Source organism: Saccharomyces cerevisiae, chromosome IX (genome assembly GCF_000146045.2).
Source record: "Saccharomyces cerevisiae S288C chromosome IX, complete sequence".
Lineage (NCBI taxonomy): Eukaryota > Fungi > Ascomycota > Saccharomycetes > Saccharomycetales > Saccharomycetaceae > Saccharomyces > Saccharomyces cerevisiae.
In genome coordinates, this window is record NC_001141.2 from 163056 (window position 1) to 183725 (window position 20670).

A 20670-nucleotide genomic window follows, 5' to 3' on the forward strand; every position below is an offset into this window, starting at 1 on the left:
TTTCCATATATACGTAGATATTCTTCATTTGCATAATTCTTTGGGAAAAAGGAAAACAGTTATAGAAAAATATAAACAAAAAACCGCAACACTTCATGATTGCGTCGAACAATATACCTTAAAGAAGAAAAAAAAAGGTTGGTTTTATCACTTCATTAGTCTATTTGAATAATTCATAAAATATTTCTGATTTTTTTTTTTTTTTTTTTTTTTCATATTATTTTAAACGTGACTTTGGCTGCGATTCATGGTTTTTGCCCTTATATCTTCGTTGTCATTATTATCAGCATTATTAGGATAATCCTTTCCATGTAATAGAAAACTTTTATTTTTCAACATGGATAACTTTTCGTCCACTTTATCTATTTCAAAAATTTGCCTTGGTGTAGCCGCTGACTTCTTTACATTAGGTACATTAGAAGCCGCTTTATTGTTGTTAGCCAAAAGAGGATTCACGTTGTTTTGATTTGGAACAACCCTGGGACGATGTATCGAAATTGAGGTACCTCCACCATCTAAGATGTTATTAGAAGTATTAGTGGCCATAAGTGGTGCAGATAATGGTATTCTCGAATCACCATTTTCATTCTTGATGTTAAAGTTGCTCCCAATGAGAGTGGTATTATTGCTGCCAGTTTGAGCACTAACGCTATTCTTGGGTTGTTCTGATAATTCACTCTGGGATGAAGATGCAGAAGTAGGATTAGATCTTTTTCTTGACAAAAAGTCACTTGCAAAGCTGCTTCTTGCACTTGGCGGAGCTGTTGGTATAACAGAATATCTTCTTTCATTATAAACAAGGCCAACCTCCTTTACTCTGGTGGTATTCAAGTCCGTTTGTGGGACCTTAGAAAATGAATCCGATGCTTCATCATACTCCCATAATGACCAAGTGATTCCATATGGTTTTGGTTCTAGGCAATATACACAATGTAATGGGACATCCAAATTGGCAATAATACCCATACTCAAGTTCATAAAATAACCCAATAAGGCTCTTGCCACCACCCGGTGTGTAATAATAAGAACGTTATCCTCGATTCTTTCTAGTTCTGTGATAACAGGTCTGAGTCTATTAATAACGTCCATATACGATTCACCGCCAATACCAGGGTATCTGTATCTCAACTTATCTTTCTGTCTTTTTTCGAATTCTTCAGGAAAGTTGTTTTTAATTTCTGGATATGTCATACCATCATAATCACCTGCACTTAACTCATCTAACATTTTCATTTGTTTGATAGGATAATCATCTTCGTTGAAATATTGAGCAGTCCCTATAGTCCTAGCACGCATGCTGGTCCAAACGAAAAAGTCATTATAAATGTTCCCATCTGTATTTTCATTATTCTTTTTTTGTTGCATGAGATTTTGATAAAATATTTCTCTCTGTCTGGCAATGAATTTTGGTAGACTTTTAGCAAATCTTAGACCACGAGGAGTCAAATGGGAATTTCCGCCTATACGGCCACTAACATTATCTTCGCTCTCGCCACTTCTCGTTATCCAAATTTGTCTGTCAGCCAAATTGAAATTTAACAAATAATATACCGTCTGCGAAGCTAAAAACCCTTGAATATTGTATGCGATGACTTTCTTTCCCACATCTATCATTTTGATGTACTGCAAATTTTCGTCATCCTCAATTGGTTCATAGGCTTTCAAGTAGTTTGCCAGGCGACTTTTAAAATCTTTTAAAGAGCTTTCAGGATCTTTACCTTTGTAATCTGGACCAAATAATTTGAGTCTAATATTTTTCTGTACCAGTGCATGATCCGAACAAACAGATTCTAAAAATAAAACCTTCAAATGAGGACTTCTCTTTCTGATTCTAGCCAGAACGTTTTTTCTTCTTTCACGAGAGGTATTTGTAGCATCAAAAATTCCCACAGATCCTGAACCTTCTAATAAATAATCTAGCAATTCATCCAGAGTATCCATGGCCCATTTGTCTCTCAACCTAGTAGAGTCGGCGTTTTTCGGCTCGAAAAACTTTGAATCCTGGTCCTTTAGGCCATGCTCCTTAGCAAACTTCCTTCTAGTGTTACCGACATTAAACACTTTACAATAGTATAAAGAATAATTTAAAAATCTGGATAATTTATTTGTAATAAATGACTTTCCCGTAGCTGGCAGTCCGACCATGACAATCACTAACTTTGATCCACTATCTTCCTTTGATATGAGACCATCTGGAGATGTTTTAGACTTTGTTAAACCAGGAACATCGATGGTGGTAGGTCTTCTTTTATGGTGTCTCGTAGGTGATTTAATGTCTTTCAAATCAATCCGAGTTACCTCATTTGCTCCATCTGAAGGAGGCATGTAGTCAGTAGTATCGTTTGTGGGAATTTTAGCATTTTTTAGTTGCGTTTCGTCGTTAATATGCAATCGATGTAGCGATTTCAAATTAGTAGCGCTATTTTCAGGAGAGTCAGAAGGTGTATTTTCTTCAGTGATTCCAGGAGAGTTCCAATTGCTCGATATAGGAGTATCGCTCAAAGGTCTTTTCTGAAAAAGTGGTAAGTGCTTAGATAATTCATCATGCGGACCCTTTTCAGCATCAATTTTATCATCGGAACTCCGGGATAAAAGATCATAACTGGAGTCTTGACTAGGTGCCACATGGTGTGGAGATTGTGTAGGAGCAAGATCAATATCAGGCGGCACAGGAGATGTTTCAGAGAAGTCTACTGGTTTGAACATGAGCTTTTATTCCTCTTGCCTTTGTTCCCTTGAATAAACCCTTCTTCTACGCCTCTTGTTATTATTTTTACTCTTTTAGCTTATGGCACAAAAGTACACAAATAGATACTAAAAGGCGAAATTTATTTCACTTGATTTACCCGTAACTGAATACTTGAGTTTGTCTATATATATATATGTATACCTTTTATTGTTAAAAAAAGAATATGCCAACAAAATCTATAATAAATAGTCCATGTACTCCACTATAAATTAATTTGCTATTGTCAGTAATGGCGCGATTAAAAATAAATAGGAAAAGAAATCTCTCCTCAAAAAATCTTATGTCCCCTAATTTCCGTATGTTGTGATTTTGGTATTCAGAGATGATCACGTGATATAAACGTGATTATTATTATCGGTCGGGTATCCCACTCGTATAATATGACAAATACGTTCGATCAAAAGAAGGGTAATACTACTTCCCAAAATGGAAATATCAAAACGTTAGAAGAATTACAATTATAGCTTTGGTAACATTACTGATCTAAAAGAGCCTTAGCTCAGCCCGTTTGAGCTGTATAGATATTTTTTTAGTTTATTCGAGAGAAAACCGGTTTTTTTGTTAGTATCTTCAACAAAATTTTCCTAATTCAATAAGGACTTCAATTTCCATGTCTTTTCTACAAAATTTGTATGTTGCTATTTTCTTTTCTACTTCAAGTATTATTGTTCATCTTTTATTAACAAACTGGGTATGAGTTACCTTTTGAAAGCAGTCATATAAGTCCCGGCCAAACAATAAGATCTACTAGAGGTTTCAAGTGGAATACTGCCAATGCAGCTAATAATGCAGGCTCTGTATCGCCTACTAAGGCAACTCCCCATAACAATACTATTAACGGCAATAATAATAATGCCAATACTATTAACAATAGAGCAGATTTTACAAACAATCCAGTAAACGGATATAATGAAAGCGACCATGGAAGGATGTCTCCCGTCCTCACTACGCCAAAGAGGCACGCCCCTCCGCCTGAACAATTACAAAATGTAACGGACTTTAACTATACACCATCGCATCAGAAGCCGTTTCTACAACCGCAAGCAGGTACGACAGTTACAACACATCAAGACATCAAGCAAATTGTGGAGATGACACTGGGGTCTGAGGGAGTCCTTAACCAAGCTGTGAAGTTACCGCGTGGTGAGGATGAGAATGAATGGCTAGCGGTTCATTGCGTGGATTTTTACAATCAGATTAATATGTTATACGGGTCCATCACAGAATTTTGCTCCCCACAAACATGCCCGAGGATGATAGCGACGAACGAATATGAATATCTTTGGGCATTTCAAAAGGGTCAGCCCCCCGTTTCGGTAAGTGCCCCTAAGTATGTGGAATGTTTGATGAGGTGGTGTCAAGACCAATTTGATGACGAATCTCTTTTTCCTTCCAAAGTCACCGGTACCTTCCCGGAGGGATTCATCCAACGAGTAATTCAACCAATTCTAAGGCGATTATTCAGAGTTTATGCGCATATTTACTGTCATCATTTTAATGAAATTCTTGAACTAAATTTACAAACCGTACTAAACACAAGTTTTAGACATTTTTGTCTTTTTGCACAAGAGTTCGAACTACTAAGACCGGCTGATTTTGGTCCGCTGTTAGAATTAGTGATGGAGTTGAGGGATAGGTAGTATTGTATATTTATATAAGTCTGCTTGTAGGTTGTATTCTTCCATGCATGGGACACAAAAACAAAAATACGGAAACATATTAATATAACATATGGATGGAAGGAAATAAAAACATTCTAGTTTACTATACTTGTATTTATGATTTGAAATCGTTTATTGGAGTTTGAATATAAATATTGGGAACTTGATCTTGTAATTCAGAATCATTAGTATCAGGTAATGAAGACATGGATGTATTCGTATTTGTTTGATTGTCCAATTTTGGTGTTACCGTGGACCCCACATAATTACTATTTATATCATCGTTTTCATCATTTTCTACCATTGTGCTATTGGCATTACTCAGCTGATACTTATTAATGCTGGTATGGTTATTGGTTAGCTTGGGTTTCCCATCTGAATTCAAGTTTAATTTTTGTGTTATGAATTTATACTTGTCTTGTATATTCGAAGTAGATGTTAAGATCTTCAAATTATCAAACCAAGACATCATTGATTCATAAGAATCGGCTTTAAAAACCCAATTGTGACCACGACGAATTATGCCGTTTTGCTTAGCATGCAACACAAACTTAGCATCCGAACCAGTCGAATTTGGTGATGATGTACTGTTTTTCCGGGAATGTTCCGTCACAGTACATTCACTTAATGCTAACGACATCACTGGTACTAAATCTTTTTTTCTGTCCGCGGTCTTGAATTCATGTAAAAAGTTCGGTGTCAGCACATAATACCCTTTTGAATAGGATTTTAGAAATTTTGATCTTCTTTCTAAAAACCCTGATTTGATTTCATAAGTCAAAGGATCGAATTGGTATTTGTAAACGATTTCTTTGAATGTCCTCATCGGTAGATTAGGCAATAAAAAGTTGGGATCCCTTGAAATGAAGTTATCCCATTCAAATTGTGGGTCAACGTTGAAAAATCCAGAATCTAATTTGGATATCAATATATCGAAAACCAATTGTGCTTCTTGTCCCAGTAATCTGGCATATATTGTTAAAGAGTTTTGAATTTCCATAACTACAATTTTTTCTAATTCAGCGCCTGAAGTCTCTAAATTATCAAAAGCTTCATGCAGAAAGTTTTCCTCCTGAAGTTGCTTTTTAATTTGTCTATCAAGCGCCAGCTTGGTTAAGAATGGATCTTGTTTTGGCACTGAATAGCGCGCATCCTTTAAAGACTCCTGAAATTGCTTCATGGCCTGTTTTGTTTGTTGTAACTCTTTGGAACAAGAATTTTTGAAATCCGACTGCAGTGATTTTATTTCCTTTATCTTGACTATTAGATCTCTCCTCAAGTCTTCCAAACGAGGAATAACATCATTGGTCAATTCCCTTGATGCCTTAGACGCGCTGGATGCTAGGGATTCATGATACTGGTTCAAAATTGTTGGTAAGTCCTGTATCGAGCCATTACCCAATGGCAAAAAAAACTTTTGTACTGATTTATCCTCCTGCGAGCTTGGTTGGTATTGATTCTCGATCGAAAAGAATGGGAATTGTACAGCATGTGATAATCTTAGTTGCTGTCTAACAATTTCATCCTGAATAGAAGCGATTTCTGTTAAGTAAACGATCACCGACTTGATGACATTTCTCCAAGCTGAAAACCTCGCTGCAAGAATATCTGTTGGTTGCGCAGCTGTAGGGACCAGTATTACTAATGGAGATCTAGGATCTTGTTGTTGTTGCTGTTGCTGAGCAAGTCTTTGACGTTGTAAGGAAGACCTAGCCCTCGACAGTATTGAAGTGTTGGTTAAAGAGTTTTTCCCTTGGAGCTGTTTCCCGTTGTTATTATTGGGATCTGGGACAGCAATGGTTACATTGGTGTTCGAGTCGATATTAGGAGAACCATTGCTTATGATACCTTGCAACCCTCCAGAATTCATCGTCAGCGTCCTATTGTTTTGAAACGTTGAATTACTAGTGGAAGGAACTGGTTGTCCATTCAAATAGCTTTGTTGGTTTATATCGGATGTCAAACTGCCATTTTGAAAGCTTGCGCTCTGCTGCTGTTGCTGCTGCTGCTGCTGTTGTTGTTGTTGTTGTTGTTGCTGTTGTTGTAAAACGTTGGCATGATCTGCTGAAGTCATACTTCTCGTATGCTGCTGCAAGTTATGCAGGTGCTGAAGATTTAGCTGTTGCTGTGACAGCATATCAGAGACCGCAGAGGTCATTGTGTTGTTTTTCGACATTTTTTTTTCTTTTAATGTTGTATTCTTTTATTGTTAACTACTTTTTTTCTTTAAAAAGCTTCAAAAGAAGATGACCAAATGCAGATATAAGAACACTCTAATAGGTTGTACCAATTCAAGGGCTCAACAGATGTCCTCGTTGTTTTTCCCCCCCCCAGCTTGGATCGCTGTCACTCTTCAAGGCTTGAAAGCCTTCTCCCTTCTTCGATGGAATACGTAATGCCATGAGGGGAAAAGCCGCGGGAAGAGAAGGGTAACCCAATTTTAGGCCCCTGCAGGAACGTTAATCAATATATACTCTATCTAATGCAGTAATCTACGCTAAACATTCAAATGATCTTCATTGTGGGTTCTGCTGCTGCTCTCGGTATTCAGACTCTGCCAAAATTTCCATCTCTCTTATATTTAGTGTCTCCCACTCAGGTTCGCCAGTTTGTTCGTTGAACGATGCAATACATTCAAATTCAATATCCTGCTTGGAAAGTGACTCTTGCTCTTTTCTCATTTCCAAGGCCAGACTTCTTATGACGTTCTCACTACCCTGAGAAATGAACCACGCAGTCAGATCATCCAAGAGAACTTTGTCGTAGACGTAGTAAACATCATGGAAACGAAATGTTTCATGAATGTCCAAAAGCGCCCTTATGACTAGTCTCTTACCACCTCGTAGAATATAATATACGAATGTCCACGCTTTCATTGCTAGGTCATAGTTTCTATGTAGTGGATAACTCAGGGCTCTCCTGATACCTGTAATGATTGCAATCTTGATGAGAGAGCTGTCTTTATTAACCTTTGATATTTCTTTCATACCGTCTTGCAGTTCGTTCACCTGTTTTAATTGTTGGTCTAAGAATGATATTTGAGGGCACAATTTTCCCATGGTCCAAGCACTCTCTGTGGTATGAGTACCTTCGTTTTCGATCTGTTCAAACACATAACTGAAAAGAACGCTGAGTATAGTGACATAAAGTGGTTTTATATCTTCCACGAGATAAGACTTCTTGGGTAAATTGTCCTGCATCTGTTTTTGTTCCTCGTCAGTAAACTCAATTGGCATGACCAGATTTGGGTTCGTACTGTCTTTGTACCATTGCAGGTATTGCTTTACGATCGAAGGTGTAAACTTCAGTAGTTCTTTAATGCCGTTAATTTCCAAGTCTTCCTCGTTACCGTATTTATGTGTCATATACTCGGAAACATAGTACTCAGGATCAAACTTCAAATTTTCTTTTCTTAACCTTTCAATAACTCTATCGTTCGCGTCAGTGTGTTCAGGATCGTCTAATTCATTGATATCGTTCCCGTTGCTTGTCGACACTGATATAACTGTATCATATAAGTTATCAAACCCATATTTTGTCTTCAATATTCCATTATTGGTGCTGGAATCCATCTTTTGCTCTATCTCCCAATTAAACCCCTCTCCCATTTGACCAATAGTCTTCACATCATCTTTAATATTATTCGACACGCCATCAGTTTCGACCTCTTGAATAAGGGGCTTTTGGGTTTTTTTCGCATCAGTATTTTCTGTTAATGCATCGGCACCTGCAAGATCGCCTTGCCTAGCCAACAACTTTGTCGGTAGGTCCAAATCTTCGAAATATTCATTTTTATTCAGTTTGGCTACTTTTACATTGATGCATTCATCTTTGGAATCGTATTGAGCGGTAGACCTCTCATCATCGATTAATTCGTGAGGAAATCTTAATCTTAAATAGTAAGGGGATAAGTGAAAAATGATCATATTTTCTTGGATGATTATCTCTAAACCCACTGCACTGAACCTAATATTACTTATGAATATTTTGAGAAATATAAATTCCTCATCCTGTGTTATAGAGAATCTTGGTGTTATCATTATAGTTCAGAAGTGATGGTAGATTATAGCAAGTATTCTTCTTTTGTGAATCTTAATATTACTCTGAGCACTTGACACTGAATATTTAGTATTCAAAATTTTTCAGCTGATTTTTGCGATGCGATGGTGATGAAAAAAAAAACATGTAGTAGTAATAACAATCAAATAAAATAAGTGAAATCTCATGAACTATCTGCTGCGAATTTTAAGGATAATCGGATAGCTTGAAGCATTTCTTTTTCGTAATGAGTGGCTCTACAGAATCTAAAAAACAACCAAGAAGAAGATTTATTGGGAGAAAATCTGGCAACAGTAATAATGACAAATTAACTACAGTGGCTGAAAATGGCAACGAAATAATCCACAAGCAAAAGAGTAGAATCGCCCTAGGTAGGAGTGTTAATCATGTGCCAGAAGATATATTGAATGACAAAGAGTTGAATGAAGCCATCAAATTATTGCCCTCTAACTACAACTTTGAAATCCACAAAACTGTGTGGAATATCAGGAAATATAATGCTAAAAGAATAGCCCTACAGATGCCTGAAGGTTTGCTGATTTACTCATTGATTATAAGTGACATTTTGGAACAGTTCTGTGGTGTTGAAACTCTAGTAATGGGGGATGTGTCTTATGGTGCATGCTGTATTGATGATTTTACTGCTAGGGCATTGGATTGCGATTTTATTGTGCATTACGCTCATTCGTGTTTAGTTCCTATTGACGTTACAAAGATTAAAGTACTATATGTCTTTGTTACTATAAATATTCAAGAAGATCATATTATCAAAACGCTGCAGAAGAATTTTCCTAAGGGATCTAGAATCGCTACATTTGGTACCATTCAGTTTAATCCTGCGGTACACAGCGTCAGAGATAAACTGCTTAACGATGAAGAACACATGCTGTATATTATTCCACCACAAATCAAGCCTCTATCGAGGGGTGAAGTATTGGGGTGTACTTCTGAAAGATTAGATAAAGAACAATACGATGCCATGGTATTCATCGGTGATGGTAGATTTCATTTGGAGTCTGCAATGATACATAATCCGGAAATTCCTGCATTCAAGTATGACCCATACAACAGAAAGTTCACTAGAGAAGGATACGATCAAAAGCAACTCGTGGAAGTTAGAGCAGAGGCCATTGAAGTCGCTCGGAAGGGTAAAGTTTTTGGTCTGATCTTAGGTGCATTAGGTAGACAAGGTAATTTAAACACTGTAAAAAACTTGGAAAAAAACCTGATCGCAGCAGGTAAAACCGTGGTGAAAATTATTCTAAGTGAAGTTTTTCCCCAAAAGCTCGCAATGTTCGATCAAATTGATGTTTTTGTTCAGGTCGCATGTCCTAGACTGTCCATCGATTGGGGTTATGCCTTCAATAAACCACTATTAACACCATATGAGGCTAGTGTCTTACTAAAGAAAGATGTCATGTTCAGCGAAAAATATTATCCAATGGATTATTACGAAGCTAAAGGATACGGGCGTGGGGAAACTCCGAAACATGCGATTGAATAGTTTAAATAGTTTTTGTTGTCACTTGTCTTCCTGTTACATATGTATAAATAGTTAGTATCATATTCTTCGGAGCATCTTTTCTATTGTTTAAACGTTTTTGACGGCTTGCAGGCGAAACTAAATTGTCTAAAATTCAAAACAATGCCTTCTAACTTGATATCACTGCTGGTCAAGCCTATTTTTATTCTGGTTTCTCAGGCAAACCCAAATGATATTGTCAAATTTTTCACTGAGTTTGCCAAGCATATTTCCATGGACTTTTGTATGGAAACCGTGATGAGAAATCCGGGATTTCTCATCGAGGAAAGAAGTGACTCGAGCCTCTTAAGGCTTAGATTAAACTTTTTTCTTTTTATCGCTGCGTATAAGCAATACACCTAAAACAGAACCAGTTAAAGTAAACCCGATCAACAGTAAGAAGATGGGCAGGAAAATTGCAACATTGCTAGAAATGGGGAAGAGTAAACTCACAACTGGATTGGAGTTCTCGATCTCGAAGATAGGCAGGAGCGACCATATGACATAATAAGTAAAAAGAAGGCAAATAATTACAAAACGGTTCATGAAACTAAACAGACGTTTACTATGCCCAACCGGTGACTATTCACATTTTTGAGCTAGTATTGCATTTAGAGTACACGCAGTCATCAACAGTTTCTTTGTATCTCTTTCAAATATATTCCTTTACACGGGAATGCTAGCGGAAATGAATGTAAGGCGGAAAAGCTCTCCGTGCGAAACTATTCTTTTAGACACTGAATAAAGTTGTAGCCTCATTCCATAATCTGGGTCAGATTTTATGAAAATGTAGTTATTTCTGTTAGTTGCTGGGTTCTACGATATTCTGCTGCGTGGTTTAGCTTTCATACTTGATTTTTACTCCTTCATCACTCCATATAGGTTGGATATGGCTGAATCTGTTTTTATCGAGGCACCCTTATGAACATAAACAACAGTATCCCGTCTAAGAAATACTTTCGCTACAATGACTTCGAAAATTAGGAGTTGACTGTGGCTTCAGGTCATCACATTGAGTTCAGTATATTCCATCCAAACGTCGAGGCAGGTTGCCGTTGAAGATGTGCTGGCCCGCTTACAGGCCCATGTTTAACAGCAATTGCACCACATGCATGTCACATATGCATGTCACATATTAGCCCTAATTGTCTAGTGGAATTTTCGCAGTAAGAATCAAATGTGTTTAAAAGTCATAGCATTGATGAACAGCTTACTCGTATCTCTCTATTTGATTTGGACAATAGCTTGAGCAAACGTTGGCAAAACAGCTGCTCTGAATAATGGTCAGCAATTAAATTTGCTTTTTTTGCGTACGGCTGTTCAGATATACTATTGTTGGAATAATAATCAATCGTCTATTGACTAATGTTTTCATACGTATTATTACTGCCTTCATGAAATAAGTAACCCTAAATTTTTATCACAACATTCTAATGTTCTTCATTTTCTGTAAAGAAAGAGCAGGACTGTGGCAGAATAGTACCATTTTCATCAGCAAATGTGAGGCTATGCCATTATTTGCGAATGCTATGAACCTACTGCGTTGCATTCTCCAAGGTTCCCGCTGGGTGGGTCGCCACTAACTCTTCCGTGTGGCCGTCTATTGCTGATGCATTCAAACCATAGTCACCTGCGATAGGGTTAGTTGTGTAAGAGGTAAAACAGTGACCAGGTGTTAATTCTTCCCAGTTCATCAACAAGCTTGCTGAACCATTGCTCATTATAGTTGTTATACTGCAGGAATATTTCATCTCGATATCTACTTCTTCCAGAAAAGAATTTTTTAAACAATAATAGACCTCGAATCGCTTCAATTTTTTGAACTTTTCCACCTTTAGCATCTAACTTGGTTCTTTAATTACGATAATTCAGGATATGCGCAAGCCACCTACAGATTATAGAAGCAGTCGAGTACGAATCACTGTGACCGTCATCCTAGATAAATAGTATAGCTTGATGAAGAGTACTGAACCAACAAGTACGAGCTTCTATGGCCAAGTTGGTAAGGCGCCACACTAGTAATGTGGAGATCATCGGTTCAAATCCGATTGGAAGCAATTTTTTTCTTCGGCACGTCATACACCTTGTAATGAGTGTACTAATTCTCTCTTCAAAAAGATCATTGTATGTTTTATGTTTTGTCTGGAAAAACATATAGTACGGATATTTTTGAAAAACTTTGAAATAATATGTAAATTATGTAAAAAAATTAAAGAACCATTATAAAAGAATATTACCAAAAATGTAACAGATGACATTTTTATTGTTTTGAGTTTGTTTTAAATTTGAAATTGTTCAGTGAATTGTTCGCCCTTGGCGAAAAAGAGGTGTCCATATTGGTATTTGTATTATGAGCTGGTCGTTGGTTTTGTTGCTTATAAACTTCGCTAGCATATTTCAAAAAATGATAGTGATCATCACCATAAGGTTGAGGGAAAGTGGGAGGAGCAGGCGCGATTGGTGAAGAGGGGACGTTGTAGTGTCTTGGAGACTGGTACTGAGAAGGAACTGGGTGAATGTGGTCGTAAGTATAGTTTAGCTGCCGCTGTGGCGACGAGAGCTGGTTTGGTGGGGGTAAAGAGTATCTTTGCTGTGGTATATAGATATTTCCCGGATATGAATACCGGTGACCGTGGGTGTTGTAGAAGGATGCTAGGTTTGACAAAATTTGCACCGTTGGATCTCTTGGCCCTATTGGAGAAGAAGTTTGAGAGGTGTATGTGGACGACTTTTGCCTTTTGCTGTTTTTTTTAATGAAGTTCTTGTCATTTGAGGAAAGGCCCAAGTTTTCTACAAATGAGTCGAATGAGGGCAAGGCGTCCTCAATAACAAGTTTCTGCGCTTTGGAATGGGACATGGAAGTAGATCTTTGTCTTGGCCTGGGTCTGGGCTTCTGCCTAGGTCTTGCCACTGCAGTAGACGTAAAATTGGTACTTGTATTAGCAGCAGCAGTAGCAGCAGTAGCAGCACCTGCACCAGTGGTAGAACTAGCAAATGTAACGTTTTGATGAGCCAAATACCACGATTCGCAATCTTTGGGGAAATCTGGACCAAAAATAGGCACCAGAAAGTATCTGATCGGAAAACAAAACCGCAGGCATAGCAACCTTGAGATTTCCATCGGCAACCAAGTACCCTGAATTTTGATGTAACCACCTCTTATTCTTTTCGTAAAATTTGCCGGATTTAAGTTGGGCAAGTCTATTTGGTCAGGACCAAGTTCATTGATCAGGAAGTCTTTGTAAGACTGGCAAATAAGGTCCCGCAGTTCGGGCTTGATGTTGTTCCAATGAAAATCGATGTAATTGTTTGCCTGCGTTGAAGAAGTAGATGAAGAAGACGCATTGGCGTCCAAGAAGGTAGACCCTGTGGATGTCCGTCTCTTTGGCGGCGAAGAGGTGGAGGACGACAACAGTACGCTTGAAGATTCCTCAGAAGTGAACGAACTGTGATTGTAAAAGCAAAAAGATAGAATTTTCTCGAATTCAGCCTTGCAAAAGAACTGCTGTTGGCTAGTGGAAACGCTGTCACCTCTGGGCAAGTTTATAAGCCCCTTCATAACATCCTGATACAGCCGCCAGATGCCCGTCATGAACACATAGCCGGAGTCATGCGACCATATTACGCAGTTGTTAGGGTTGATGAGCTTGTCATTGATCAGATTATGGTCCATTTTGGTCAACTTGAACTGCTGATTCTTTGTCAGCGAGGAGGTGGCATTTTCACGCGATGCTGTTGACAGAGCCTTCTTTTCTTGCTTGGTGGGTGATGCTGAGACTGGTGTTTTGTTAGACCGGGAAGGTAGTATGATCTTACCCATCAGAATATTTTTATCGTGCAGATGCAAGGCGGAGTGAGGAGTGGCGGAGCTAGCGAGCTGCGATAGCAACGTTTGTTCGTGGACTAGGCTCTGAATTGTTTGTAGGTTGGGAAACTGGTACTCGAAGCAGTTCAGAACGTTCTGCGCCGCCGCCTCTTCCCCGTTCCCTGCGTCCCGAGCACTGATAATGAAGTTTGGATGTGTGAACTGCGCAGCAATGGAGGATTTATAGTTAACCTTTCTAATATTGAGTCCGGCGCTGAAACTGGCCGGCGGCGAGTCCCTATCCAGTACGCTGACGAGGTAGAGACGCTGATAGTCGTCCAGGGGGTTGTCCGTTAAGTGTACCGTGTCACTGTTAATGCTAAAAGCGGGATATTTCATGTTGGAGAAGGTGTCTATGATAAGGTATTTTGAGCTTGCCGTTGTGTGGGGAGAAGAACTGGATGCGTACCGAGAACGAGCAAGTTAAAACACTAGTACACGAATAATAGATATATATATGTATGTATATATATGTTGAAGTGTGTACACACGTACACGCACAAGCTACAGACGCCACGCGGCCCGGCATTCATATATGTACATACATTTATGCACATATATATATATATATATATGTATATGTAAATGTATATATACAGCTTGTGATTTCGCGCGCCGAATGGGCTGAAAAGCACAGTATAGTGGAGAAGAAGAGAGAGGAGAAGGGGAGAGGGGCAATAGCAATGGATGTGGTAGAATACAGGGAAGGCCAAGCTGTTGTTCAATGGATGCGGTTCGAGGCCCAGCGCAAGGGGGGCGCTTCGAAGCATAGAACATTATCCGCGGAAACGGGTATTAGGGGTGAGGGTGAATAAGGAAAGTCAGGGAAATCGGGCCAGAGTAACACCCATTCATAGCACTCGTACAAGGTGCTTTTAACTTGCCTGCATGTGTGGAGTCACAAATTAGGGGACTCAGGCACAGAAGCAAGGGTCCTTTTTTGGTTCCCTGTTTCCTCCTGCGCATTTCGTATTTTTTCTCATCTCTTGGCTCTGGATCCGTTATCTGTTCTGTTACACAAGAAATCGTACATTTACAATATAGTGATAATCGTGGACTAGAGCAAGATTTCAAATAAGTAACAGCAGCAAAATGGCAAGACAAAAGATGTTTTATAACAAATTACTCGGCATGCTCAGCGTAGGATTCGGGTTTGCTTGGGCGCTCGAGAACATTACTATATACGAATTTGACTTTGGCAAGGGCATTCTCGATCAAAGCTACGGCGGTGTATTTTCAAACAACGGCCCTTCGCAAGTGCAGCTGCGGGATGCAGTCTTGATGAATGGGACAGTGGTATACGATTCAAACGGCGCTTGGGACAGTAGTGCGCTGGAGGAATGGCTCCAGGGACAGAAAAAAGTTTCCATCGAAAAAATATTTGAAAATATTGGGCCCAGCGCCGTGTATCCGTCTATTTCGCCTGGGGTCGTGATTGCGTCACCATCGCAAACGCATCCAGACTACTTCTACCAATGGATAAGGGACAGCGCGTTGACGATAAACAGTATTGTCTCTCATTCTGCGGGCCCGGCAATAGAGACGTTATTGCAGTACCTGAACGTTTCATTCCACTTGCAAAGAAGCAACAACACATTGGGCGCTGGCATTGGTTACACTAACGATACAGTGGCTTTGGGAGACCCTAAGTGGAACGTCGACAACACGGCTTTCACGGAAGATTGGGGTCGTCCTCAAAACGATGGGCCTGCTCTTCGAAGCATTGCCATCTTAAAAATCATCGACTACATCAAGCAATCTGGCACTGATCTGGGGGCCAAGTACCCATTCCAGTCCACCGCAGATATCTTTGATGATATTGTACGTTGGGACCTGAGGTTCATTATTGACCACTGGAATTCTTCCGGATTTGATCTATGGGAGGAAGTCAATGGCATGCATTTCTTTACTTTACTGGTACAACTGTCTGCAGTGGACAAGTCGCTGTCGTATTTTAACGCCTCAGAACGGTCGTCTCCCTTTGTTGAAGAATTGCGTCAGACACGCCGGGACATCTCCAAGTTTTTAGTGGACCCTGCGAATGGGTTTATCAACGGCAAGTACAATTATATTGTTGGGACACCCATGATTGCCGACACATTGAGATCCGGACTGGACATATCCACTTTATTAGCTGCGAACACCGTCCACGATGCGCCATCTGCTTCCCATCTTCCGTTCGATATCAATGACCCTGCCGTCCTGAACACGTTGCACCATTTGATGTTGCACATGCGTTCGATATACCCCATCAACGATAGCTCCAAAAATGCAACGGGTATTGCCCTGGGCCGGTATCCTGAGGACGTATATGATGGATATGGCTTTGGCGAGGGAAATCCCTGGGTCCTGGCCACGTGTACCGCTTCAACAACGCTTTATCAGCTCATTTACAGACACATCTCTGAGCAGCATGACTTGGTTGTCCCAATGAACAACGATTGTTCGAACGCATTTTGGAGCGAGCTGGTATTCTCCAACCTCACGACTTTGGGAAATGACGAAGGCTATTTGATTTTGGAGTTCAATACACCTGCCTTCAATCAAACCATACAAAAAATCTTCCAACTAGCTGATTCATTCTTGGTCAAGCTGAAAGCTCACGTGGGAACAGACGGGGAACTAAGTGAACAATTTAACAAATACACAGGGTTTATGCAGGGTGCCCAACACCTTACCTGGTCCTATACTTCATTCTGGGATGCCTATCAAATAAGACAAGAAGTTTTACAGAGTTTGTAGACAAAAAAAAAAATAAAAGGAAAGCGAGAAGTATACACAAGTGTATTTCCTAGATATTTACATCAAATATATATATATACTTATTTACAAAACTCTGATATTATAAATTGATTAGATACTATGTCGGAACGTCCAGCCCAACCACGTTTGCAGTTCTTTTCACTTTCTCATCCTGTGTCAACTTGTTGCCAGGATTGTATCTGTCGACCAGCTCCTCGTATTCTCTTTGGTTGTCCAAGAACTTGATGATGTCCAAAGCGTGTTCGAATATCTCGTCAACGTTTTGTCCCTGGGCCACCTTTTTCTCCCACTTTATATCGTTTTGTAATATGGAACGTAATGACTTAGAGTCGGCTATAAACAAATTCAAAGATCTGTCGCTTACCGGATCTAGTTTTTTCCATTTCTCTAACTGTCTGTTGATGTTCTCATGCGAGTCTCTCTGATTTTGTTTCTTAGCATATTCCAACTTTGTTATCATTGCCTTTCGTAGATTGCCCCAATTGACTATCTTGCTTGGCCTTTCATATTTCAGAATGGCTCTTATGAGTCCTCTATATGTGCGTAATGTTCTTGGTCTATCCATTTCCCTGGCACTCTCTCTTTCTCTCTCTTTTCAGCTTTTTGTTATCCACTTATCGCTGCAAATGAAACTCTAGTGCAATTTGAGATATTCACTTTTTGCAAAGGCGAAGAGAAGGGGGTGGTTAAATCTACAATTTCATACATAAAACAGAGAAAATGATTATAAATTATAGGAAAGTAGGTAAGCCATGGCAGAGAAATCAATATTTAATGAGCCTGATGTGGATTTCCATTTGAAATTAAATCAACAATTATTTCATATTCCTTATGAACTACTGTCCAAACGTATCAAGCATACTCAAGCGGTAATTAATAAGGAAACCAAATCACTACATGAACACACGGCCGCATTAAATCAAATATTTGAACATAATGACGTTGAGCACGACGAGTTGGCACTAGCAAAAATAACTGAAATGATTAGGAAAGTTGACCATATAGAAAGATTTTTAAATACGCAAATCAAGTCCTACTGTCAGATTTTGAACAGAATTAAAAAAAGGCTGGAGTTTTTCCACGAACTGAAGGACATCAAGTCACAAAATTCAGGAACATCGCACAATGGAAATAATGAGGGTACCAGGACTAAATTGATACAGTGGTATCAGAGTTATACAAACATTTTAATTGGTGATTATCTGACGAGGAATAACCCGATTAAATACAACTCGGAGACAAAGGATCATTGGAACTCTGGCGTAGTGTTTTTGAAACAGAGCCAACTGGATGATCTCATTGATTATGATGTCCTCTTGGAGGCTAATAGAATTTCGACTTCGTTACTACATGAGCGTAATCTCTTACCCCTAATTTCATGGATAAACGAGAACAAAAAGACACTGACCAAAAAGTCCTCTATATTAGAGTTTCAAGCAAGATTGCAAGAATATATTGAACTACTAAAGGTGGATAACTATACCGACGCTATAGTATGTTTTCAAAGATTCCTTTTACCATTCGTTAAGAGCAACTTCACCGATTTAAAATTAGCATCTGGACTTCTGATTTTTATCAAATACTGTAATGATCAAAAGCCAACTTCTTCTACCAGCTCTGGATTCGATACTGAAGAGATTAAGTCTCAAAGTTTACCAATGAAGAAAGATCGAATATTTCAACATTTTTTTCACAAATCTTTACCTAGAATTACCTCCAAACCTGCGGTGAATACAACAGACTATGACAAGAGTTCCTTAATAAATTTACAAAGTGGAGATTTCGAAAGATATCTGAATTTATTAGATGATCAAAGATGGTCGGTATTAAATGATTTATTCTTGAGCGACTTTTATTCCATGTATGGCATATCACAAAATGACCCTTTATTGATATACCTGTCACTAGGTATATCGTCTTTGAAGACAAGAGATTGCCTGCACCCTTCTGACGATGAAAATGGAAATCAAGAGACGGAAACTGCCACAACAGCAGAGAAAGAAGTTGAAGATTTACAACTCTTTACGCTACATTCACTAAAAAGGAAAAATTGTCCCGTTTGCAGTGAGACTTTCAAACCAATAACACAGGCATTACCATTTGCTCATCACATTCAGTCTCAATTATTTGAAAATCCAATACTATTACCAAATGGAAATGTTTACGACAGTAAAAAATTGAAGAAATTGGCCAAAACATTGAAAAAGCAAAACTTAATTTCTTTAAATCCAGGTCAAATTATGGATCCAGTTGACATGAAAATATTTTGCGAATCAGATTCTATCAAAATGTACCCAACCTGAAATAGTTTCAAGCTATATGCATTTTTTTATATAAAGATTTGTCCAACTTTCACAACTATTTTACAGATACTTACGCTATATAAGAATTAGGGAAAATGAAAGTTCTTTCATCAACATGGCGACATTCTTCCTTCTGTACTTAGTCTGAATCAGAATCTGTGTCTTTTTTGCTTTTACGGTTATGTTTTGAACTATTCGAGACATATTTACTAAAGATGTAGAACCTAGCATCACGTTCTTTCGCAGGTTTTGTAGTATCTTGTTCGCTATTCGTTCTCCGGTGATGATATCCTGGAAAATTTTCCCATTGGAATTTGCTCGATCTGCTCAGAGTTAGTCCATTTTTTTTGGCTAAAAGTTTGATTTGCCATGAATCATAGGGCTCTCCATCGAAAAGGGACAGTATGATGTTACCATAACCTTCGGCGGTCAATTTTTTAGCCTGGGGAGTATCCTCATTAAGATCATAGCCTTGCGTATAACGAAGAGTATCATTTTGAATTTTCGTGTTTATAAGATTAAATAATTGTAAGGAATTTTGGAAAAAGTTAAAAATTAAGTCCTGATGCTCTCTAATATTTCTTTCTTGATCCTTAATACCTTTTCCATTATGGGGAAAATTGAAAACTATATTTTGTAAAGGTTTGTTACCCCAACGATGATCGCTAAGCCTGTTGATTATTTTAAACCAAGTATTATTTTTGGAAATTTTAAAGCTCTTTACGAGCTTCGTAACGTCAATCTGGAAAAATATCGGAATATTTAGATCTTTTAAGTACTGGTAATTTTCCTCAAAAGTATGCGGATATTTCAATTTCAGCTCATTCACAGAATTATCGTAACTTGTTATGATTAAATTGTCACTTTCAATATAGTTTTGTTCAACAATGGATCTGGCAAAAGAAAAATCTCCTTCACCACATAGCATCAAAGTTTCATCCTTCTCAAAGGGCATAACCTTCCCTTGATTAAGTTTTTGGAATTCTTGGTTTCTCTTCACGGTTTTGTTATTAGCGCTCGAATTTTTCTTTCTTAGTTCATGTTTTTGCTTACTTTCAATATTCCTCACTAATTTCACTTTGGCCTTGTGCCTTAATAATGCACCTTTTAGGCCTTTACTCCCAATCTTACCCTTCAATTTCCTGGCCATTGATAATTTTAGGTTATGATTGGTGTTAATCTATGATTTTAACGTTACTAAACGTTGTCAGGCTCCAATGAATTTAAGTAATGGAAGGTTTTCTTTTAAGCTCATCGCATCGCCAATTCTTTTCTTTTTTTTTTTTTTTTTCCGAATAATTTACATTCTTTCTACAGGAGAAAAATATGGGAGCCAGCTTGAAATACTAAAATCATTAATAATACTGATGTACATGATCCAATAACAAGATCAACTACGACTTTTGTTATTACTGATTCAGAAGGAAAAAAAAATTGACTTCCAAGAAGTCATAAAAATAAGTGGTCTCTAGCGGGATCGAACCGCTGATCCCCGCGTTATTAGCACGGTGCCTTAACCAACTGGGCCAAGAGACCAGGAATTTGTTGAAGTATTTCATGTAAATTTAATATTAGTACTGATAGAGATTTCCGATATATATGATCGCTCTCAATTATTTTATATCAAGTAAATGTCAATGTCGTTAGTTTGCACTAGCTGTTACTATTTATTCTTAGTAAAGGTTTTTAAAAAAAACTGTAATTATAACCAGGCAGGCGTATGCAGAGCGAAGGTCTTGGAAAAAGAA

General features: G+C 38.4%; 13 protein-coding genes and 2 non-coding genes across 15 annotated transcripts, besides 1 other annotated feature; 6 read left to right on the top strand and 9 right to left on the bottom strand.

The window, feature by feature from the left end:
* Positions 1-222: 222 nt before the first annotated feature.
* Positions 223-2706, bottom strand: PFK26 (6-phosphofructo-2-kinase; the record flags this gene model as incomplete). Its single annotated transcript, NM_001179455.1, has 1 exon — positions 223-2706. One exon carries the CDS (start codon positions 2704-2706, stop codon positions 223-225), a length of 2484 nt encoding a protein of 827 aa, NP_012159.1.
* Positions 2707-3359: 653 nt separating this feature from the next.
* MOB1 (Mob1p) lies at positions 3360-4389 on the top strand (the record flags this gene model as incomplete). The annotated part of the gene is made up of 2 exons (NM_001179454.1): positions 3360-3379; positions 3465-4389. 2 exons carry the CDS (start codon positions 3360-3362, stop codon positions 4387-4389), a joined length of 945 nt encoding a protein of 314 aa, NP_012160.2.
* A 136-nt stretch (positions 4390-4525) lies between these two features.
* Positions 4526-6586, bottom strand: SLM1 (phosphatidylinositol 4,5-bisphosphate-binding protein; the record flags this gene model as incomplete). The annotated part of the gene is made up of 1 exon (NM_001179453.1): positions 4526-6586. One exon carries the CDS (start codon positions 6584-6586, stop codon positions 4526-4528), a length of 2061 nt encoding a protein of 686 aa, NP_012161.1.
* Positions 4609-4749, top strand: YIL105W-A (uncharacterized protein; the record flags this gene model as incomplete). The annotated part of the gene is made up of 1 exon (NM_001270750.1): positions 4609-4749. One exon carries the CDS (start codon positions 4609-4611, stop codon positions 4747-4749), a length of 141 nt encoding a protein of 46 aa, NP_001257679.1.
* A 340-nt stretch (positions 6587-6926) lies between the features above and the next one.
* Positions 6927-8450, bottom strand: SHQ1 (Hsp90 cochaperone SHQ1; the record flags this gene model as incomplete). Its single annotated transcript, NM_001179452.3, has 1 exon — positions 6927-8450. One exon carries the CDS (start codon positions 8448-8450, stop codon positions 6927-6929), a length of 1524 nt encoding a protein of 507 aa, NP_012162.3.
* A 245-nt stretch (positions 8451-8695) lies between these two features.
* DPH1 (2-(3-amino-3-carboxypropyl)histidine synthase) lies at positions 8696-9973 on the top strand (the record flags this gene model as incomplete). Its single annotated transcript, NM_001179451.1, has 1 exon — positions 8696-9973. One exon carries the CDS (start codon positions 8696-8698, stop codon positions 9971-9973), a length of 1278 nt encoding a protein of 425 aa, NP_012163.1.
* A 336-nt stretch (positions 9974-10309) lies between these two features.
* On the bottom strand, positions 10310-10537 carry YIL102C-A (uncharacterized protein; the record flags this gene model as incomplete). The annotated part of the gene is made up of 1 exon (NM_001184686.1): positions 10310-10537. One exon carries the CDS (start codon positions 10535-10537, stop codon positions 10310-10312), a length of 228 nt encoding a protein of 75 aa, NP_001032579.1.
* A 989-nt stretch (positions 10538-11526) lies between these two features.
* On the bottom strand, positions 11527-11832 carry YIL102C (uncharacterized protein; the record flags this gene model as incomplete). The annotated part of the gene is made up of 1 exon (NM_001179450.1): positions 11527-11832. One exon carries the CDS (start codon positions 11830-11832, stop codon positions 11527-11529), a length of 306 nt encoding a protein of 101 aa, NP_012164.1.
* Positions 11833-11975: 143 nt separating this feature from the next.
* Positions 11976-12048, top strand: YNCI0002W. The gene has a single exon. It is a non-coding gene; the product is annotated as a tRNA-Thr (tRNA).
* Positions 11983-12303: an origin of replication (ARS912; Autonomously Replicating Sequence).
* On the bottom strand, positions 12252-14195 carry XBP1 (Xbp1p; the record flags this gene model as incomplete). Its single annotated transcript, NM_001179449.1, has 1 exon — positions 12252-14195. One exon carries the CDS (start codon positions 14193-14195, stop codon positions 12252-12254), a length of 1944 nt encoding a protein of 647 aa, NP_012165.1.
* Positions 14196-14948: 753 nt separating this feature from the next.
* Positions 14949-16598, top strand: SGA1 (glucan 1,4-alpha-glucosidase; the record flags this gene model as incomplete). Its single annotated transcript, NM_001179447.3, has 1 exon — positions 14949-16598. The coding sequence occupies one exon, from the start codon at positions 14949-14951 to the stop codon at positions 16596-16598; it is 1650 nt and encodes a 549-aa protein (NP_012167.3).
* A 118-nt stretch (positions 16599-16716) lies between these two features.
* Positions 16717-17184, bottom strand: FMC1 (Fmc1p; the record flags this gene model as incomplete). Its single annotated transcript, NM_001179446.3, has 1 exon — positions 16717-17184. One exon carries the CDS (start codon positions 17182-17184, stop codon positions 16717-16719), a length of 468 nt encoding a protein of 155 aa, NP_012168.3.
* A 187-nt stretch (positions 17185-17371) lies between these two features.
* Positions 17372-18922, top strand: FYV10 (glucose-induced degradation complex subunit FYV10; the record flags this gene model as incomplete). The annotated part of the gene is made up of 1 exon (NM_001179445.1): positions 17372-18922. The coding sequence occupies one exon, from the start codon at positions 17372-17374 to the stop codon at positions 18920-18922; it is 1551 nt and encodes a 516-aa protein (NP_012169.1).
* A 139-nt stretch (positions 18923-19061) lies between these two features.
* Positions 19062-20072, bottom strand: BMT5 (25S rRNA (uracil2634-N3)-methyltransferase; the record flags this gene model as incomplete). Its single annotated transcript, NM_001179444.1, has 1 exon — positions 19062-20072. One exon carries the CDS (start codon positions 20070-20072, stop codon positions 19062-19064), a length of 1011 nt encoding a protein of 336 aa, NP_012170.1.
* A 312-nt stretch (positions 20073-20384) lies between these two features.
* YNCI0003C lies at positions 20385-20458 on the bottom strand. The gene has a single exon. It is a non-coding gene; the product is annotated as a tRNA-Ile (tRNA).
* Between the last annotated feature and the right edge of the window lie 212 nt (positions 20459-20670).